The 23,325-nt window shown below is 36.9% G+C and overlaps 1 protein-coding gene across 2 annotated transcripts in view; it reads left to right on the top strand.

Annotated features, from left to right (window-relative positions):
- betaTub97EF (beta-Tubulin at 97EF) overlaps positions 1-20,584 on the top strand; it is a 95,373-nt gene extending 74,789 nt beyond the window's left edge. Inside the window, exons 4-7 of one of the 2 annotated variants that reach the window (XM_036368738.2) lie at positions 9,739-9,906; positions 12,031-12,295; positions 19,569-19,891; positions 20,281-20,584. In XM_036368738.2, the coding sequence (XP_036224631.1) occupies positions 9,739-9,906; positions 12,031-12,295; positions 19,569-19,891; positions 20,281-20,373 (849 nt within the window). In that variant the 3' untranslated portion in view covers positions 20,374-20,584. Of the gene's footprint in view, positions 1-9,148; positions 9,317-9,738; positions 9,907-12,030; positions 12,296-19,568; positions 19,892-20,280 lie in introns of both variants that reach the window. The other variant, XM_014234970.3, reaches the window with a different exon arrangement.
- The last annotated feature ends 2,741 nt before the right edge of the window (positions 20,585-23,325 follow it).

Here is a 23,325-nt window from a genome sequence, read left to right as displayed (position 1 = left end):
GATCATACAATGTCAAAATGGAAGATCAAGCCGCCTAAATCGTATCAGTTATTAGATCGTGACCAAATCAGACCCAACTTTTTATTTTTGTTGCTCACTAAGCAGACTCTCTCTGCATCTTTTTACAAATAATTTTCGCTTCAATGACAACAGCAGCCTAGCCGCACCGATCGTCTGACCATTTTTCCTGATTTCTCGATCCTTTCGGCCCCAAATAAAGGATTACCACTCTGCTAACGACTTTTACAATAGCTTTCTCGATAGTCCTCTTGCTGAGGACTTTGCATATACCTTCCCTCTTAACTATATTCGTATCTATTTAAAACGCCCTTTACTATCTTGAAAATCAATTCACATTTCTTTTTTATCCGACTTAATAAAGGAAGATCCTGAGGAATTATCTTGCGATGGAAATAAGAGAATCCGTTTTTTCATTATACATACATAAAGTATTATGTGGGTCACTATTTAATATGGTACCTTGTCAGAGTACACTATACTCGAGCTTATATTAACGCTGCTCGTACTATTTCTGGACTAACAGGTAGTTAGATAAGCGAATTTGTTTGAAGTTGGCATGCGAACAATCCTTAAAGGACTCTCCAGATTCATTCGGATAATATAAAGAGTTGCTGGTATAGTTTTCATACCGAAGAAATTATTGGTACTTAGTTTTCTTCATTTCTTATAAAACGCTGTCTCAGAGTATTACTAGTTTATAGCTGTATCTCTCTGCAGGTTCCAGTAATAAGGACATTAAATTTTAATATAATTGTTCAGTAATTTGAAACTTCTTTAGTAGAAAAAACACTGTGAGATAATAATAATTAAGAATCTTCTAAGTTACCTATTCAAAACTCATATGGATAAAGTTAATAGAGGGATTTAGTACATCTAAGATGCACAAATAGCATATTAATGCTACAAACTTACTAATTTATTCTCTTTGATTGTCCAGCACATCGTAAAAAAAGCAATAATGCGTGTCTCTGCATTACACAAATCTTTGCTTATTCGCAAAAGCATACAGCAAGAATAGCTCCCTTATTCCTAATTTATGCACCACACAAATAATACTTAACTCAAAACATAACAGCACATAAATACGCATTGTTGTTGTAACCTGTGTATAAATATTTCATTAGCACAGGTGAGGCTAAGAAAATATTTCATTTAACGTACATAAACACACAGCAAAAAGGACACATTAATGATCATTGAGTGAGTTGCTTTGACGCCCTAATGGACTTCATAAAATGACCATTGCTTTGGGCTAATTGCAAATAAATGCAAATATTAGCAGTTAGTTTATGTTAGCGCCTAAGCGTTTACATATAAATGTGAAATTTAGAGGCATCTTTCAGAATGCCGTTAGTTAATCGCGTTTGCTAATGTTGCAACGATATTAAAAACAAAGCAACCAAACAAATATATTTGTATAATAAAGCACTTATTTGCATACATAGCACACGCTTATTCTGTTTAAGGTGTAAGAAGTCGGCACATAATTAGATTTCTTAGAATGTTTTAACAAGGCAATGTTTATTATTTAACATTTGAAATGACCAAATTTCATTGGTTGTCAAAATTTTGGATTAAACAAAAACAAAAGTACTCATACCTCACAATTTTGGTAAATAAATAGAAAGTTCGAGGCTAACATCAATCCACATATTAACTAAATAATAATAGTTTAAATAATCTGTTTTGTTCAAAACTAACCTCAGAAATTGGTTTTCAGTACAAAAAAACGTTCTGAGGCGTATCTTACCAGTTTACTAATTAGTTAGCAAAAATTCTTTTTCCCTGTTTAGTCAGTATCAGAAAAAATATATTTTTGAGGCCGTCAAATTGACCGGTTTATTTGTCACAGTGGATCCGTTTGGCAGTTTTATCCTTCTTTAGGTAGTTGTAGGTAACAGATGTATATGCTAGAAAACAGTGGAAACCTTTGCGGCAGATAGGACAGTTTTCATCTACATCGGAGTATATTCACCGAGTGAAATTCACTTTTTCGACTGTTCCTTGTTCTCTGAAGACGATGCTCTGTCGATTTTTATGAAACCAGACAATCCCTCGGATTGTGCTTAAATAACGCCAAACAAGGCAATAGATTATGCTAATTATTCGAAGTGAGCTAATGCGAGACGCATCCTGCCGATATCTATCCTATGATCCACGCGGTCTTTTAACATGCTTTCTTTCTCAGCTGTCTCGACTAACTTCAATCGGTGGTCTGATAAAATTATTCTCCTTAGTAACTATTTTTGGGGCAATTGAGCGCAGCTCATCAAAAATTAAAGAAGGATTAAGTTGAGATTCGTTAAATAATTTTTGACAGTCGCTTTCGAAGCTAGGTAGCCACCGTACAAAGCATCCAAGAGCTTTCCATTTCACTTCACTATTAACCTTCTAAAGACGTTCGCTTCCAAAGGCGGTCAAAACAAAACTGCGATTCTGATTCGGATGTGTAGGAGAACGTATGATGTGTGTTCAAAAAATAACTCCTTTTTAGTATAGTTCCCGTTCGATATAATACCAGCGCTTCTTCAAATCGCTGAAACACCTCTCAAACTCTTTCAGCTTTTCATCTGTATTGTAAAACGACGGCCCTTTAAAGTTCTCTTTATTTTTGGAAATAGGAAAAGATCACACGAAGCCATTTCGCGGGGTATCGTTACAGTATTGTTTTTCCCAAGAATTTACGAGCAAGCAACGAAGTATGAGCTTTTAACAAACGAAAATCGCCAAATTGAGAACGTAGTACTATACTCGTTCAAATAGTAAATTTCCCTTGAAATTAAATCCCCATCGAATGGTGGGAATGGAAGTTCTTATCGGACCGCTCTCATATATCTTGTGGAATGTAGGTTATGTTAGATATTATGAAGCTTCAAATATTTATCAAACCAAGCGCGTGAAGTTATCATAACAATGAATCTGAACAATTTTTAGCACCTGGCTTAGTCCAAGTGGAAAATGCGTTTTTTCTAACCAGACCACAAAAATAGATGGGCTGATTAACATTACCATTGGAGATTTATGTAGCTGGTCAGGGTAATCGAAGTAACATACCTATGAATTGGACTTTCGTTTGAACAGTCTTATTACTAAAGTTACTAGCGAGTTTTTTCAAAAATGTAGTGTGTGGATCCTATCGTCTTCTGAAGCTTCTAATCTCGGTTTTTATGAGATGATTATTCTTTGATTTCCATTTGGTAGCCTGTGATCATTAGCTCCAAAGATACATATTTGATTAAAGAATACACAGGACATGTGTACATGTCTGTATTTTTTAATTTTATCTATATTTTTTATACAAGCAGCGGCCGCAAGTGTGCTTCAACTGTAAATAAGTAATGATAACTTTCATAAGAAAAATTATTTTGGAGTATTGAAACTCGAAATCATAAAACTGATTTTCCGATGATGAAATAAAACCATATTCTTGATACCAAATATATAAATTTGTATATGATGAAGTTGCCATTGTTCATAGAACCCTCTATTGTTATAGACTCCTTAGTGTTAGCCCCATAACTGACCAAGCTGAAGTGTTTTTACTACTGATCAGTCGTTGTAAGGTCGTAAGGTCATTTAATTGTAGTTTTAATAATAGACTTGAGGTATTTTACTAATAATCAAGAAATCTTTAGAATATCCTAAATTATATGGCATGGCCCATATGCAATTTCTAAACAAACTATACCCTGAACAAGGTATATTAAGTTTAAGTATATATAAATGATCATTGTGACAAGCTAAGTCGATGTAGCCACGTCTGCCTGTATATATCCGAAGTATTCTCTTAATTTTTGAGGCATCAATCTTAAATGTTGCACACGCCCTTTCTTCTCAAGAAGCTTCTCATTTTTTGGAATTGCCAAAGAAGTTGCACTTCGGTAGCATCGTAATTATTATATTGTACCAAATTATATTATAGTTGATCATTGAAAACAATAAGACCGTTGTCTCAATTATGGTAGCCAAAAGGAATAAGCACAAGCATTAACACAATTAGTTATGCACAAATATATTAATTAATATTATAGAGACCATTTGGGAACGAACGCGCTGTAAATACAATTTGCACTGCCGCTAGCCTAATACATAAGTGTACAATAATGCCAGCAAAAGCTTAATAAATATGCCCGTTTTTGTGACCATATGTATGTATGTGTAAATGATATTTTCCAAAGTTTGAGTTCAAAAGCTAAATGGAAGGAGGAAGTTTTGTGTACACGCCGAGCAAAGTGCAAGCCCAAATTTATATTTAATAGCACGCAGACAAACAACAAACGTAGATATGTATGCGAAAATTCACACAAACACACATACATACTTGTATGTATGATTGTTTATTTTCTTATGCAGCGAGTATCGCTGGAGGTCAAATTGTGTACCGAGTATTATTGTATATGAAATTCATTTCTAATTACGTGCGTGTCGTAGCGTTTACAAATTATGATAGATTTGTGTATGGCCGAACCGTTGTGTGTATGCTAGCTTATGCACCACATATAATAGATAACGGTGTAAGTGAAAATGGAATTGGAAATGGAAATGGACACCAAACAAGAGCCATAACAAGGCTAGTCCAGGTACGGAAAGTATTAGCAATAAATCAAAGAGCATATGCACACACTAGGTGGTTGCAAACATACACCCATGCACAAATATGCATGCGTACACTAACTAGCACTTATATAAATATTAATATAACATATGCAAGCGTTTGCGTTCATATTCGGCAGCCTTTAGGTCATTTGCATGCGAGTGCAATAAATGTTGCTCATACGTCCTGGTGGACGTGTACTGCTAATTTGTACTTTCCACTAAGCTATGGCAAGCAGTGCTAGACGTGCAATTGAATATATTTGCAGCTGCTAGCAAATACTACATTTATTGCTGCTGCTGCTGAGCCATCCAATCACGCCATCAGCTTGCAACTGTGCATTTTCCAGCAACCCAAATATAATATAAACTAACTAAATAGTACACTATCCGCAGTTTTGTGGTGGAGTTATAAGACTGCATATATTTATGTTATATTCAGTTGTAATTTCAGGCGTTAATGAATGACGGAATATGTCCTTTTGGAAATGAACAAAAGCACAGCGGAATGAATTTTGATTTTGGAAAATCATAGCTTATAAATTGTAACTAGTTTTGAAAATAAGAATGCGGTACTTTTTACATCTTTGATAACAATGGTACAATACTGGAGAGTTCAACACAAGAGCAGCTTCTTGAGAAGGAAGGCTTTCAGATTTATACTGATTGATAATTTATAATTGAATAAATAGTTTCTTTCGTACAAAATTTCTTTGAAACTGAACCATTTCCATTCTAAAACACAATTTAAAAAGCGCAAGTACAGTGGTAGGTTTAAGCATTGACTTTGAGTCTGTAAGGTTCTGGTATAGGTTGGCCGTTATTTCCCTTCCGCTTTTTTGCTCTTCTTTCAATGCTTTATTAAAAGTGTTACAGTGATCGGATTTAGTTAAAATATGCGCCGTTTTGTTCGTAAACTTGTTGCCAACGAGATGCCAACTTCATTATACCCCTCTCGTAGAAGGCTGCGTCCCTATTGGCAAAAAACTCGGAGAGCCAATTTTCACAGGCCTCTCTTGAGGCCAACTTCTCACCATTAAGCGCGTTCGCCATGGACAGGAAAAGATGGTAATCACTTGGTGCCAGGTCCGGGCTATATGGTGGATGCGATAAAACCTCCCATCCGAGCTCCCGTAGCTTCTGACGAGTCATCAACGAAGTGTGTGGTCTGGCGTTGTCCTGGTGGAACATTACACCCTTCCTGTTGGCCAATTCTGGTCGATCGCCTGCTTCAAGCGGTCCAGTTGTTCGCAGTAGATGGTAGAATTAAGCGTCTGGCCATATGGGAGCAGCTCATAGTGGATGATTCCCTTCCAATCCCACCAAACACACAGCAAAACCTTCCTGGCCGTCAATCCCGGCTTGGCCACTGTTTGGGACGATTCACCGGCCTTCGACCACGACCGTTTTCGCTTGATATTGTCGTATGTGATCCATTTTTCGTCGCCAGTCACTATCCGCTTCAAGAATGGGACGAGTTCGTTCCGTTTCAGCAGCATATCGCAGGCGTTGATTCGGTCCAGAAGGTTTTTTTGCATCAAATTATGCGGCACCCAAACATCAAACTTATTTTGTATCCAGCCTTCTGCAGATGGTTCAAAATGGTTTGGTGACTAACTCCCATCTCCTGGGCGATGTCACGAGATGCCATATGCCGGTCTAACTCGATGTATTCCATGATTTAATCGGTATTTGTGGTCACAGGTCTTCCGCCGGCTGGCTTATCCATGGTGTCGTTTTCACCGGCTCTGAATCGTCGAAACCATTCCTCCGCGGTTCGAAGTGATAGAGTGCCATCCCCCAAAACACCATTAATCTTACGGAACGTTTCTCTAGCGGATTTGCCTTTAACGAAGGAAAACTTTAAAATAGCGCGAATTTCGGCGTTAGTGAACTCCATGTTTACACGTCTATAACTGTTGAACGCAATATCCAAACTAATCATGCCTAGCGTTGTTTTGTAGGTTATGTCAAGACCTTTCAAATTATGTATAGTATTGCCAGATACGAGCTCTGTAGCGCTTTGTACATAGCCGCAAAATTCAAAAGACAAAAAAGCGGAAGGGAAATAACGGCCAACCATATATTTGCAAACAGCTAAGACAGTCGATTTTACCGAGCTTCTCTTGAGGTGAATTTTTCACCAGCAAAATTATTCCCTACGAACAGAAACAGGAACCTCCCAAGTCATTATGCTGCCTATGTGGTATGGCATTGTCAGATGGAATACAATTACATCCATGTTTAGCTCTTAGGAAAACGTAACAATGCTTATAATCGTCGGACTACATTACTTTACGGATATTTTCGACAATTGGTCTTCCAGAGAGTTGCATCTTCGCATCCAAATTACCGGAACGAAATCGACAAATGTTATAGTATCAGGACCATTAACACTATTTACATTTTCAGCCGTGGCATGCGATTTCAAACAATAGAGTATTTTCTCATTGTTTGTGTCTATCCTTAAGCTAGTGCTCAAATAATACTGAATCAAACAATTAAATAACTGTATAAAAAGTTTCTAATGTAACCCGATCGCACTTAGACAACGCAAAATACCGAAAAAAATGGATTTATTACTACCTGGCCCTATATTGGAAATACAGAATCTATAGCTTACTGCATTCGATTTCCTAAAGGGGTTGCTCTGCTTGACATACTCGTACATATGTAAATATGAATAGATATACATATGTATGTAATAATATTCTTGCGAAATTTAGTTAGATCTATAACAAACAAATTACTAATGTTTTCCCATTACTAACCAAATATCCATTGGCCAATTTGATGAAAGGCATTCATTAACAGAAACTAAATGCTTGGAAATTTATTGTTTGTTCTCGTTTTTGTGTGCCAAATGGATATCTATAAAGATGTATGTGTGTATGAATAATCGTGTACTTACTTTGTTTCTATCAATGCAGTAATTGTATTAGTTGTTACACAACAACAATGTTATAGACATTGTTCCGCCTCAATTAAATCAAATACTTGTCATGTCAGTTCTCTGCTGCACTCAAGTATTTGAAGTTCAACATATTATAAACAACACAAATGTCTACTTGTAGTTGAAAATTATTACTTTTTGTTTTGTTCTTAAATGTGTGAGTTAAGGCAAATGCACACAAGTATGTAGGTAATGAAATATAATTTATTATATATCTATTGAGTTATCAAATGATTGCTTCAATAAGGGAGTCAGTTAAAAGTGAGTTTTAGAATAAGAGAATATTATTTGGTGCAAGATACGAGAGAACTTTTTGACTTAAAAACCCCATACAAATTGAATCATAAGTGGTTACAAAACATATTTTTTAAATTAAAAGAATGTTCGTTGTGTCATTACAACATAGTATTTAAATTTTTTAGTTCAAGTTGTGGAAGACATTCTTAAGAATTCTTAAATTAATATAATTATTACTATTTCATTCTGTTCAGTCCATGTTACACGATGCATGTTCAGATTGAAGAACTATTCGCTATATAACATAAATATGCTCAAAACATCAGCTATCAGATATTCTGTATTATTCTTTCAAATGTTTCTCTCGATATTGAAAACTACTGGGAGTTAACCGAGTTTTTGGTAAAATTTTCAGAAATCACCCTTGCCTATCTGCATAACAAACTCTAGAACTCGTATTTCGGTCTCTTTCTTTCTACCCTCGATAACGTACTCTAATATCTCACCTCATACACCTGAATACGTCATTATTTTCTTCTTTTGAGGTGAGACCCGGAAGTCAGTTAGTAGTTGAAAAATCCTGCCTTTATCCAAATTTGCACTTTACAAAACTGCCGATATCGGATGACGATAGTATATAGCTGCCATACAAACTGAACAATTTGAATCCAGTGCTTGTATTAAATGGTTCTGCTTTTCACGAGATACATATGTATCTTCACGAAATTTGACATAAGTTATTATCTAAGGCAATGATGCATTCTCCGAAGAAATAGCCACTTCAATGAATATATTATTATTTAAGTATAATTTTTATCTTAAAGCTAAGGCATTTAAAAATACTAAGTATGACTATTCAACTTCTTACTATTTATATTTAACTAATTTTAGCTTTCCCACACTTATTTTTCATTTTCTTCTATGCCACAATGCTACGCCACAACGGCGCTGTATGCTGACACACGCTTAATTTCAACACCCGTTTACGCCTGCGGCCTGTTGCACCACATAATGCTTCAACGCCTGTTGATTGGACGGCCGTGCAACGTGCAACTGCCGCTGCCACATTTGCTGCTTCTGCTGCTAATACCACTGACCGCACATAACAACCAAAAAAAAATTGCGCATTATATATGTATGTACGACAACAAATCAACAAACTCCAACAATACGCCATCCATTGCCCGACCATCTGTGGCACTTCCAACCAAATCGGGAATACTACTCGCGGATCCGACTGACTAACTGCCTATTCGCTTCCCTGCTTGCTTGCCTACTTGCCCGCCTGGCTGCTCGTCCATTTGTGTGCTTGCAACATTGCGCTGATTCATTGACGCTTTTCAGGTTTCCGATACCGTCGTGGAGCCGTACAATGCCACATTGTCCATACATCAACTTGTCGAGAATACCGATGAGACATTCTGCATCGACAACGAGGCTTTATACGACATCTGCTTCCGCACACTGAAGCTGACATCGCCCACCTATGGCGATTTGAATCATCTTGTATCCGTAAGTTGACCAATATACCAAGCAATACTAATGGGTTTTCTCTTCTTTCCTCTCGCCCTTTCTCGCACGCTCTTTCTCTCTCTATCTATCTCGCCTTAACGCTACCCCACACCCCGCCACGTCACATATACATTTCCTGTGCACGTTGAAACCAACCGACCAACCAACGAACCAACAACCATCAACAACAATAACAACGTTCACAATTGATGACCCGGTTGCATGGCTGAACGGTAATGCCGATTGCATGGCATTTACCAATGCGTACCGCAATACGTTGCGTTTGTCGTCCATTACACATACACACACACATATGTACATTTATATTTGCTTATGTTTGTGTATACATACATGTGTGGTGTATTTTCGCCTTTGCTTGTGACCGCACCCCTTCCTCTCTGCCCCGCTACGGTGTGGCACAGGTATCCGAGGTAATTGTTGAGCCCTACAATGCCACACTGTCGGCACATCAGCTGTGCGAGAACACCGATGAAACATTTTGCATCGATAATGAGGCATTGTATGACATTTGTTATCACAAGTTGCGTATGCTGTGCCCCACCTATGAGGATTTGAATCATCTGGTGTCCGTAAGTAAAATTGAGAATTGTTTGTGGTCGTGCAAATGCCTGGCAAAGCAAAGCAAAACAAGAAAACGCTTGTAAAGCACAAAATTAATTGCAACAACTGCTGCCGCAAAAAGCATATTTACATATTTGCATATGGATAAACAACGATGAATAAACGCTTATGCCATTTAAGTGACGAATGTTTTTATTTCAAAAAAGGTTCGTCAAATTTTTTTCAAAATTTGTTTGAAAATATTAAAAAATTTTTTTTTAATTTTTTTAAATATATCCTTTTTAATAAATATTTTCTTTTTTCCAAATTTTTTTCGAACACATTTTTTAATAAAACTCATTTTTTGATTAGTTTTAAATTTTTTTTTCAAAATATTTACATTTCAATATATATTTTTTAAGCCTTTTTTCAAAGGTTTTTTTTTTCAAATATTACTTCATAATAAATTTGTTTCAACATTTTTAATTATGCGCATATTGCACAAAAGCTAATTCTTCTGTCACTATAATTCTAATTTATTTTTTCCGTGTGCTCTTGAGTGGCAACACTGAAATTGTAGCAATTAAAATTTGCGAGCCACGTCCAACGTTTTAATAATGCATGCAAAAAGCATTTTTTTCCGAAAATTTATTCAAATTTTGAGTGCTCTTTAGTCAATTCTCATGCACACACACACACATATGTATGTACAATTAATTTATTTGCATTCGCGCACGTTTTTATGTCAACCTTTTTTGTTTTTCTGAACAAATTTCTAATTGGTTTCTGGTGCAAAAGGCTGTCATATTTTGACATTTGTTGACAGTTTTTTGGAAATTGCAGAATATTACATTTGTGCTTTGTGCACTGCCATGGCGTATACGTAACATAATTTTCAATTTGCTTATATTTCAAGGACTTTGTGAAGAGCGCGCATAGCGATTTCCCAAAGGTATTGATTTTTATTAACTCCTGCTTAGCATGCAATAAAGCATATTTGAAACACTCAGGCATAGGAACTTTGTAGCTTATTGGCCATATAAAAACATTTATAAATGATTTATTATGAAGCTAATATTATTTTTACCATAGAATATACAGAGCGTTTAAGGGAATATACATATTTCCTACTCATCAAATGTAAAAGCCGACAAAATATATGCTTGCTCTTCTTACGAACGTTGTTTCATATAATTTTGAAAATTTATTCAGAGGGTAAGTAAAGGGGAATCAAATTTCTCTCTTTCGGTTTTTATTAAACATACAAGTATATTCGAGTGTATATTGACAATTGGATGCAAAATGGCTGCTAACTTTAATAACGGTGATTTTAATAAAAACACAATTTTCTACCGAAAACCTAACTATAATGGATAATCTTTCTGTAAAGCTACAGGATGAACATGCCATTGTCTTCGAGTCATCATCCGATTTAAAAAAAGGCGGTTTCCTGGAAAACGTGTTTAAGGTTTTACTTATTGAAGCTTTCTGACCAGACGTTTTTTTTTTAATTTTTTAACAATCAAATATGATACTGTTTTGAGGACTCTGAAGTGTACTTTAAGCCAAAAACCTAAATTGTGGACTGATCTAACGATAAACCTCAAAAAAAGTAAAATTTTCGTTTTGCCACGCACATGGCGAAGATTTCTAAAAATAAAATGGACGCCTTTTTAGTTGATTAAGTAAGATTATTCAACGTTCGTAGACATGTTTGACCACCCTAGGTTCTCTTAAAGCTCTCTTATCAGTAAAATAGAAAATGTTTGAAGCTTCCGGAAACCTATTCCACAAGCATTTTCAGTTAACCTCAGAAAAGTACCAGGAAGCATTAAATTAAAAATAAAATAAAAGTGGTGGCATTTTAGTTAAAAAATGTCAAAAAGGCCGAAAATTCACTTTGAAGCTTTAAATATATTCTCAGTTCTTTCGAAATAACAATCACCCAAATATCTTCACCTTATTCATCTTAAAAAAACTTTATACCCAAATGCTGCGTTTCATTAATATCTCCGCCGCCTTTTCGTGTACTTAACACCTGCCTAATGACGCCTGCAAGTCACCACATAACCCAACACCACTATCTGATTAAAATTCACGTTTATTCCTTTTCTACTCCCTCGTCAAATGTCGAAAAACAATATCACAAATAGGTCACAATGTCCGGCGTGACAACCTGCCTCCGTTTCCCCGGCCAACTAAATGCCGATCTGCGCAAACTGGCCGTGAACATGGTGCCGTTTCCGCGTTTGCACTTCTTCATGCCCGGCTTTGCGCCACTCACCGCCAAGGGTTCGCAACAGTACCGCGCTTTGACTGTATCCGAACTGACTCAGCAAATGTTCGATGCCAAGAATATGATGACAGCGTGCGATCCCCGTCACGGACGCTATCTAACAGTGGCGTGCATCTTTAGAGGTAAGTGATGTGCAAAAGAGATATATCTTTACTTACTTTTTAAGTATTTACCTAACCTTTTTTAACCAAGCGCAATGTTTGGCAAAAGGTAAATTATCAGTTGTCTGTAACAGCATAGCAAAAGTTGGGCTTACGTAATGTTGCAAGTGGAAAGCACTAGCATATACTTTACTATATTCGTTAAAATTTAGTAATTCCCAATAACTGTAAGTGGCTTCTACCATATATTGAAATTATCCGTTATAATAATGTAGGATGAGATGTTTTAACCAGAGTCTAGCAAAAAGTGGACAGTTGAAAAGATAGTGACTAAATGATTCCAACTCCTTTTTCCACAGAGCTTTGGCAATTTGTATCTGACAAGATATGCAGCCTCACCGCATGCGAGCGTATTGGACAGTGTCCTTTCAGAACGCTTACAACGGCGGTGAGATGAACCTTGTTAAGGCAAGTAGCTCACAGGACCTATGCGTTCCAATTTGGTTAGGAAGGTCCTCGCAGTCGCATACGTTTACGTCAGCTTTAAAGGCACTTAAGTGCTTTGGTAGTCTGAAGCCTCCTCCTTTCCCCTAATATTCGATTCATCCGTGAAAAGTTCACGGCACCTCTTCTACTGCGACTTCTTCCCGCGCATATATCACAGAAGGAACCACTCGGCCAATATTCCGCGATGCAGTGGTGCAAGTTATCACAAAGCTATCGGTAACCTTCATACAACTTGTATACCCAGCTTCCCTGAGACTTATAACAGCCTAATGCAGCCAGAATATATAATGATGAAAGTATCAGAACTCAGCTTAGTCTTACAAAAGATAAAATGATAAAAAATAGACAAAACAAATTTTGCAGCATAGTTTCAACCAACTATTTGCAGCCGCAATCGTCGAGCTCAAATAAAAACAAACCGTTCAAAACTTCAAAAACACCGAGCTAACTTTGTTGTTGCAGCAGCGAAAAAATTTCGAAGGCAAATTCAGGATATTTTCATGACTTGAGGAAGCAATATGGTTACATTGATTTTAACCATTACTGTGACCGCTTTAGGCCTAACTTGATTATGCTAGCTAAAAAACGTGTGTATCCATACCATGTGGTCTTGATTCCTAGTTCCAAGACAAAACCTTCAACTTCTGTGGTCATGTTTAATGTTTTGGAGTAGTTACATCTAAGCTCACCCTCTCTCACTTTTTAAGCTGTTTTAGCTGTGATCCAAACCTCCATACGAGATGTATCCGCAGAGAATGCGAAATTTTCAGCATATATTCCGTGCACACTTAACCCTTTCTTATATTGTACATTACCTATAGTTTACGTTTTAGCAGCGTGACAATTGAAGCGTCAACAAAATTTCTCATTTAATTCAACTGCACAGGTTGTACCCTGATTAATTTATTTGGAAAGCCCACAGACTCATACATATAAATGTCTGCATTTCCTTCAACATTTATTTAATACCTTTGCTTTCCATTGCTTGATGAGCCATGCAAATCCTTTACACTGACAATGGCTTATCCACGTGTCAGTCGCTAAAGCGACGCCTTAATGCCACGCGTATTTATGCAATTCATTGCGAATGATTAATTAACGTTATGCGTCTGGCAAACGCTCATGTCATGACATCGAATATTTGTATAATACTCCTTTGGTTCGTGGACAGCTTAGCACTCAGCTTACATTTACTAGCTGCGGGTCACTGCTCGCTTTTGCTGATTAAAATCTTCACGAATTAGTAGGAGTACCAACCTACTAATTCGTGAACACCCTTTTTTTGGAGCATATTCCTCTTGTATTGGATGAAAAATGCTCTATACTATCTGCCAAAACGCTTGTTGCGCAGAACTTGTTGTTCGTGCCTGCACAGCTGATTAGCGTTATTAGCTGGCGATTTGTCAAGGGTCCGTTAACCATTTTCGTTATATTTCAACTTTCATTCTTTTTATACGGCTGATTTGTGGCGGACATTTGTTGTCTAACCCCAACATTGTTTTTCACCATCCAATTGACCATTGGTTAGTAAAACAAAAATTGGCGTCTATAGTGCGGTTAGTCTTGGTTATCCCTTTGAACACTTAAGCAAACAAAAGAAAAATAAAAAATACTCGTCTATTCATTTTCTTTTTTTGTTGCATTACTTACCCCTTCGCGCTCTCAGGCCTATGACTTTTCAACTCGACGCCACACTTTGTTGTGGTTGTCAACATGTGCCACTCAGAATGTGGTTCGCCACAATAGATAATACAAACTTGAAAAGAAAAAAGGAATTTCGTTTAGAAAAATAGTTTTTAACAACAACACATAAACACCTCGTTTATTTATTTAGCGTTTTTGTTATATTTTTCGGTTTTTTCCATAACTCCCGTCTGGCAGCCGAAAAGTAGGCAATGTAATAATAATAAGGCAAACAGAAACTTCGCCACTTTGTCATTCCATTTAGCACTTAGTCTTCTTTGAGTGTACAACAAAAACACACATACCACTCTATATTAAGGAAAGTATAAATAATAGTCACTTTCTGTTGCTCCCACAGTCACGTTTCGCCGTTGACAGCCCAACAAAGCAGCCAAAGAGGCAAAGCCTACTTTTGGGCGCCACTAAAAATGATTAATGAATTTGAAAATTTTTAGCAAACTTGCGGCTCTTCAGTCACCCAGCCCGGCACGCACGTTGTTTGAATTTTTTTTTTTATTGTTTTTAAGAGTGCGACTTGTGCCAAACTACCGTGCTAACAAGCATATGCCTCTCATTCCACCGGATCAAAAGACTAATTCCGAAAATAAAAAAATTAAGTAAAAGTGGAAATGAAATAATTAATAATGTGCCGTTAAAAAGGTGTTGCACGTGCGTGTGCTAGCATTTTGTAATCCTTCTTTGTTGTTACTCTTTTTCTCCGTATTAAGCTAACCGACGGATTAATGTGACAAAATTGTATGTTTTAGGGGAAAACAAGTAAACGAATTGACAAAATTAATTAACAAGCAGCCGCAAGGAATTTCGGCGAGTTAATGTTGCGGATCAAAGTGCATATTTTGCGTTCATCGCTAACTGAGCAATATTGCAAAGCCAACATACCTATAATGGGTTCGTGTTTTTATCGACGTTTTGGGCAGATGGTTCGGGAATCAGCCTGTTTTGACAAGATCGGATCTTAGAGCGAGAAGTGTTAGGTGATTAGGTTTTCGACGGGATCGGTTTTTTTAACCCATATTTAGTTTTGTTTACGCTCTTATGAAATGCCTCTGCTTTCGCCTTCAGCGCTTCAATTAGCAAGCAAAATTAATTTGTTTGTAACTTAAAACAGATTGTAAACGTACGGAAACATAGCCGGCATGCAAAACTTTATAAAGACATTTAATACTATTGATACCCTAATCTCCGTAGTTCGAACATATCGAAACTGCCCTTTTACCGAACTTGAATTTAGATCTTTAGGGGGAAATATGGCTGAACTTAATCTTAGGACCTTTTAGGACATGTGATCGATCTAATCTAAGGTATAACAGTCACCGATAAGCTTGTTTCGCACTGATATTTGTAATGGATAGTACTGTAAGGAAATACACAGTTATGTCCCCTAAAAAGTACAACGGCTACCAATAGCAATGACGTCATTTTGACAGCTCGTGGCGACCATGTTTGATTATGGATTTGTGTCAAATTTTGTTTGTGTGTTCAGTAAGATTTTCCATTTCATCATGTTCAAGATTATTACTCAAATTCAATTCTCCGGGAAAACCTAAAAATCATCTTCTCAGATGAGGCCAATTTCTGGCCTAATAATTTTGTCAAACAAAATTGTCGCTATTGAGGCGAGTCAAATCCTCGTGTGGTTCAGGAAACGCAATTTGATGAAATCGACTCAGACGATCTCTAATTCCAAATTTCAAGAAAGTCCCAGTCAAGTGACGTAAACGGAGCCGTGGCAGTCAAAGAAGAATCCACCAAGTTCGATTTTTAGCAGTTGTAAATTAGGCGAGTGCGCTGAACATAACCAAAAATCGAATCAAGATTTTGAACCCATAAAAATACCGATTAAAATTCTTTTCCATAACTAATACATTAAGCTCCCAAGAATTGTTTTTGAATAAAGTTTAGCATTGCTTTTGAACCCATGAAAAATCGCATAAATTTCAGACTTATATAAGGAAGTATATAACTGTTTACGACCGTTGTGAAATATTCAACAGTCAACCTTTAAAAAAGCAACCCTGTATGGAGCTAACCCACTGAGAGTAGCTAAAGCAAACTTCGCCGAAGTAAATTATTGTCAAAACACACAGCAAAGAGAATAATCAAAGAAAAAGTATGCAAAGAGACTATACATTAATGGAATTTGTATTATTCAAAAACTCATGGGGAATTCAATTGCTACGATTCGTAAGCTAACACACAGCACCGGTATTTAATATGTATGTGACCATAAACACAACATGACTATAAAGTTGCAGCGCTTTTGGTTAAGACGCAGCAAAATAATTAATCAAAATATGTGTGGAAAATAAAAATGAAATAGCAACAAACAAGCATTTCAGTTGGCTTCGGAGATTTGCGCCACGCAAAGCGACAGTTTCTTTTTCCACGCGCTAGTAAAATTTTACAAAAGTAAACACCAAGTGACTAGAGCTTAGCCTAGATGAGCCGAGCTAAGGATGTTGGCAGGCAACTCAAAAAGAGAGGAGAGTGGACGGAAGGGGTTAGGTTTCCAAAGGTGAGCAAGTTGCCGAGTCAGTCAAGTTAACCGCAGACAAATCGCACGCTGTGCAAGACATTAAACGCGATCCCGAAGGAATTACACAGAAGCCGGCGTAGAAAATACACAAATAAATGCAATGAAGCGGCAATTTGTTGGTTGGAAAATTTTTATCTTTTTTTGTTTTGCTTCTTCGGAGTAGCGCTACGGAAATGGCAGCGTAAAAGCTCACATTAGCGACAGTTTAACATTTCATATTTGGGGAATTAGGGATACCTTTATATTATATATATATATTCTTTTTTTTTTGTAGATTTTCTGCGCTGCCTTTGCTCTGACATTTGACTGGTTTTTATATCCCAAATTTAAGCCTTATTCATTCCCGACACATGTACACACATATAGGTATATGTTATTAAAAGCTTTCTGTAGGAGCAAAATACATAAAGCCAGCACGAAAAATATGTGTACGGTCTTTAACAAACATTTAGTTTTTAAAAAATGTTCATTCCTTTTTTTTTAACAAAATTAGTTTAGATCCAAATGCTTGTATACACTTGCTCAAGGCCTTTAAAATAAACATAGAAGTTAAGGTTTACTGTCACCAATGGTCTATTGTACCCTCTACTCAGCACTTCAATAAATTCTAGAATTATATCCTCTACTGGGATTCATAGATCCGAGAATTTTATTTCTTCTTATTTTATGAAACATATTTAAAGTTTTCCATAGCTGAATCAATTTCTAGGGTTTGAAATAGTAAATAATAGCAGAGTGCTAAGTTTACAGAAGGAAATGAACAAAGAAGTTTTCCATATTACTATTTAAGACTTCTTTTTTTACCTCGAGACAAATACTAAATCTTAGAATAATATTCTAAGGTTATTAAAACTTTACCATTGGGATAGATACCCCTTTGGTCTGAAGCTTGTTATAAATATACGAGTGGGTTGAACTCAGCGAGAATAACTTACAAAACCTTTCAGCCCAACTCCATCTAGCCATGTCTTTCTGAAACGAAAAAATATATTTCAACCCATATATTATAAATATATTTCTATAAAACTATATTTCTAATAAACTAACAACAAAGCAAAGTTTACTACGCCTAACTAAATGCCAGCCAATGTCAGATAGCAGTGAATGAATGACGATTATCCTGGCAGTTCCGAGTAAAAGACCGCAAGCCAGACGGTGCAGGCGCGAATCAACTTCCTTGCTGTGATCATTTTGCTTATTGTTTTTCCAATAATGCTGTGATTGTTGTAAGTGATGTTGTTGGGAGCCACAGTGAACCAAGTGAGCTACAGCCTGAGCATGCCTACCTTAGACCTAATTAGTTTATCTTGATAATACTATAGAAAGTAGGTAAGAGGAAAAGAGAAACATGACTAAAGCACACAGATCTTCTCAAGTCATTATTATATACAAATAAGTCGTAAAACTTCTCTTTGCTTCAAAATATGACTAAAACTATAAAAAAAACTTTTCAAATATTTTTTAGGAGCTTTGGAGTTAAAAATTTGGTCGGAAAAACCCGACGCTAATTCAGTTATGAAGTGGCCTGTGTACCGCGTCACAGCGGAATCGTTGGAAACTGCAAAGCTGATGGGTACCGGCCTCTATGTTCTTGCACTGGATCTGTGGACTTCGTTTGAGTTCAGCGAAATCCTTCTAGCCTAAAGGGGAATGCAGTAAATTACTTGTTCTTATCAAGGTCCGTCTCACCGCAATGATAGAAGTTATAATTGGGCACTGTCTTATTGGTACTACTGCGGTGATGCTAAAGACTTTGTAGGACGCCAATTCTCAAAGCTAATGGGAAAAGATGACGTGGAAGCATTTAGATACTTTCTTCTTCACTTTCCAGCTTTCGAGCTGGACCAAGGGTGAAGCATGTCGATGGCCATATTTAGGGTACCTGGCAAATTGGCTCTAACTGATTTAAGGCACCATAACGAAAACGCTTTGGTGGTATGCGTCGCTCATTTTGATCCATACTTAATAGTTCTGGGTTCACAACCAAAAGCGATCATTCGTGACTACTCGATTGTCAGCCTTATTACCTATCATAACTGACCTAACAGCTTATGAAAACTCAACTGTCATAAGAATAGGAGAAAGTTGGGTCTATGTTATTAGGAGTGTTCCGAAATCATATTTTATCTTGGAAGCCATTTATAAAAATATTATGCATTACAAAAACAATAACGCGCCCAACCTAATGCAAAAGAGCGCACCCATCTCATGGGTTCCCCAAATACAGCCACATTATTTCCCCTATTTAACCCAAAATATTACTGTGTGCACCTAATGGCTTACAAGCAAACATTTTGCAGACCTTCTTCAATACAATGTTCCCCGAATATATCTTTCCTTCCCAGTCATATATATTATAATATCTATGTAAGTTTCTTCCACCTCAACTTCGCTATTAAGCTGAATCAACAGCTGCTTAATACGATTTTCAATTTTCCGAGTAACTATAAGTTCCCCTAAAGCATTTTCGATTGAATAGATTATTTACAAAATTCTTAATTACTTACCACTACCAACTCTTCAAATTGCGTTCATTTCATTTCGCAGGCCCAATGTCGATGAAGGAGGTCGACATGCAAATGTACAACATACAAAGCAAGAACAGCAGCTACTTCGTCGAATGGATACCAAATAATGTTAAGGTAGCTGTTTGCGATATACCACCGCGTGGTCTCAAAATGTCCGCCACATTCATTGGCAACACCACAGCCATACAGGAGATCTTCAAGCGTATATCCGAGCAATTTACGGCCATGTTCCGGCGTAAGGCGTTCCTGCATTGGTACACCGGCGAGGGCATGGACGAAATGGAATTCACCGAAGCCGAATCGAATATGAACGATTTGATTTCCGAATATCAACAGTATCAGGTAAGAAATTTGTGCATTTGCCAGCGACTGACTGACCGCTCGAGTATTCGTTGTTGATTATGTGTGTTGCTGAATGCATGAGGATGATTGTGGTTAGTGGAAATGGAAATGGATAAGCATGTTAGTTACTCTTGCATGTTGTTTATGTTTGCGAAAGCGCTCATTTGTTTGTATGTATGTGTTGTATGAACAGCGTGGCATAAGCGGCAACTGGAATCGATTGCTTTTAATTAAAAATCGTTGCTGATTCCTGCTACCACTACTTGCTTGGGTTGTTGTTCATAATACTTTGGTAGTTATAGCAGTTTGGAGTAGATTGGATCATATTGGAATGTGGTCGAATCGTCGTTCATTTTTTGCTTTTCTTTCCATTTCATTTCACTCCATAGGAGGCCAGCGTCGAGGATGATGTTGAATTTGACGACGAACAAGACGAGCACGAGGCGTACGAAGATAATGCCATACAAAATGGTGGCCTCTAATGACCAACTGCGTCGAAAATGTCGAAATCAAATGGAGTGTTGTTGATCGACTGTTCGCCCAACTGTAATGTTTTCAGAACAATAATTATTTTTGCTGTTGTTCACTTTACAATGTAATTTGCATGTAATGTTTTGTTAAGCATAAAACATTTAGTATAAAAAATAAATAAAATAAAAGTTGCAAATATTTTGTACAATCCAAAAGTAATAATGTTGTTTTCATTCTGGAACATGGGCATGTATTAGTTAATTAAGGTGTTAAAAAACGTTTCTTAACTCCCAAAGAGCTAGTCGGAGAAATAGAAGAAGCTGCTGGTTTCGGCTAGTAAACTTATTACTTATGGTATAGTATTTATGAAGGCAACCCGATAAATATTTTACAACCAAAAAATTATTAAAAGAAATAAATATTATTTTAAAAATATGAAGAATATTTAATGCCTTTTAAAAGAGGCGAGGGTCATATTCATACCAAAGGCGGGTAAAGAAATCTCCCTTTTTTAAAAAGACTATGGTCCAACAAATATAACCTCATTCTTTCTGAAGACACTCGAAAAGATTCTACATGCCTACATTAGGGACAAGACTCCATCAGTTAACCTGCCGAAGGCTCAGCACACCTATAAAAAGGGTATATGCACTGAGACTGCACTTTACTCGTTTACCTTATACCATGTTCCGTCCGACACTTAATCACGAGATTAAGACTGTTGAGTAGATTAACTCAGTAAGTACTAAAATTATCAAGATTTCGCCATACAAAAATAATATTTCGTAATCTCATCACCGAGGGGATTTGAATCTAATATCTTGAAATTTTTGGTCGGAACATGGTATTAAATATAGAGAGAGCCCCATAAGGAATATGCTGTAGGCGTGTTTCTTGACATTAGCGGAAGCATCTGGGATAGAGCCCGCCATCATAGAATGTATAAAAAATCAACTGAGCTGCAAGAACATTAATGCAGCATTTAATTAAGCTAGATTGCTCAGATTAGAGCGAACATTAACTCCTCTGGGGGGTGTACTGTCACATGCAGCAAAGGAATTTCTAGGAAATTTTGAAGAAAGAGCACCCAGACTGATAGCCTATGCAGACGACATAGTTATACAAATGACGGGCAAGTTCTTAGACACAATAAGTAGCGTGATCAATAGCGCTCTAAAAGCCATACACCAATAAGCAATATCGGCTAACCTAGAGGTAAATGCCGCTAAGACGGTTATGGTACTCTTTACAAGAAGGTACGAAATACCGCCATAGAAACCCCCGAGGGTCAACGAGGAGGAGTTAACTACTAGGGATCATACCAAGTAGTCAAGTCAATCTTAGTTTACGGTGCCTTAGTGTGGTGGGCCGCTGGCAGTAAAATCACATACAAGCAACCGTTGGAGCAAATACAGCGGCAACCTGCTCTCTACATAACGGAAGCACTAAGAACGACTCCAACGTCTGCACTAGAAAGGTTACTCAACCTGCCACCAATTAACATTGCAGTGGAAAGCTCAGCAGCGATCAGCATCAGCTGCCTTCGGACATAGCTAGATAGGCAGGGGTGAGTGGATAAAAACGACCACATACCCCACGGTTTATCTGGGAGAGAAGGTTTCAAGTTACGCTAAAAGAGTCTTCAAGATGCCGGAATACTGCAATATATCTCAGGCAGAAGTCTTTGCGGTCAGGAAAGGTACTGAGATAACTAACAATGGAAATACGTAAAGAATATCAATATATAAGTTTATAGCACGCAAGCTTTCTACTCATAAGGTCTCGAAAATACTGCCGGACGGTTGTTGGCTTAGTCACAGGTGACCACCATCTGGCGTTACAGAGGACAAAGAACTATTCCGATTTCTAAACCTAACTCTAAAAATGGAGAAGTTACTTTTTTACTTATGGCTCAATCTCTCGAAAAAATAGGTTTGGTCCAATATCCAGAATAAAACTTTTTTTGTCGTATAGTGTAAATTATATTATACAATTAGGAACCTTCGCAAACAAAAAAGTTTACATATTTTCTGGAAAGATATTCAAGATATTCGTACTGCAAAAATCGCAGAACACTGCTCAAAGCTAGTTACATAAATTTGACAATACTATAGTTGTATAACAAGGAATAAATGCCTACCTAAAATGGCTACTGGCAACTAGGTTGCCTGTTATCAATAATGGGTAGCATTAGGGTGTAATTTATCAGTTAACGATCTGAAATTTTTCCCACGTCCTTTTTCCACAAGAAGCAAATCGATCAAAATCCAGTCCTTGTATGGAAAACTTTTTTATTTGACGAGATATCTAAACGAAATTTGGCGTGGATACCAAGGCACCGGTACAATCTCCAAACAAATTATTTCAACATATAGCTGAAACACCAAGCTACCAATGGAAACTTTTTGAATTGTAAAGGGTATTCTAATTTCGGTGCAAGCGAAGTTAACATTTTTTCTTGTTTAGATTAGACTTACCATCATTTTTGCCTATAATAACAGATTGCTATGACAATGTTATGACTGTTATCGAAATTGAATTGCAATCGTAGTACAGCTATATATATTATATTGGCTTAAGAAATCAATTAATCTCAAATTATATTGATAGAGCGCTTACGTCGATAAATTTTGATTTCTCAAATTGTAGTGTGAGCTTTGAGTTTGCCTCATAAAGGTTGTGAATCTATGGTATAGGATTTTAAAAAATAATTTCGTATAAAGCAAACGCTGATGAAGTATTTTCTGTGGCTTCGAAAATACTCACGACAAAGTTGCGACCACCAGCCAACCAAATAACAGTCGAATATCGCCATATCCATCAGATGTAAATATTAGTTAGAAAACTAAGTTATTGCTCCGCCAAGCAATAGTTTACCAGCGCACTCTCCCGTCGCCTAATCCAATTAATTAAGCTTTAAAAAGTTAAAAAGCTTTTGTCAGGCTATAAGCTACTGAAAGCTG

This window comes from Bactrocera oleae, chromosome 2 (assembly GCF_042242935.1).
Source record: "Bactrocera oleae isolate idBacOlea1 chromosome 2, idBacOlea1, whole genome shotgun sequence".
NCBI lineage: Eukaryota > Metazoa > Arthropoda > Insecta > Diptera > Tephritidae > Bactrocera > Bactrocera oleae.
The sequence above is the reverse complement of the archived record's forward strand: the minus strand, read 5'-3'. Positions and strand labels throughout refer to the sequence as shown.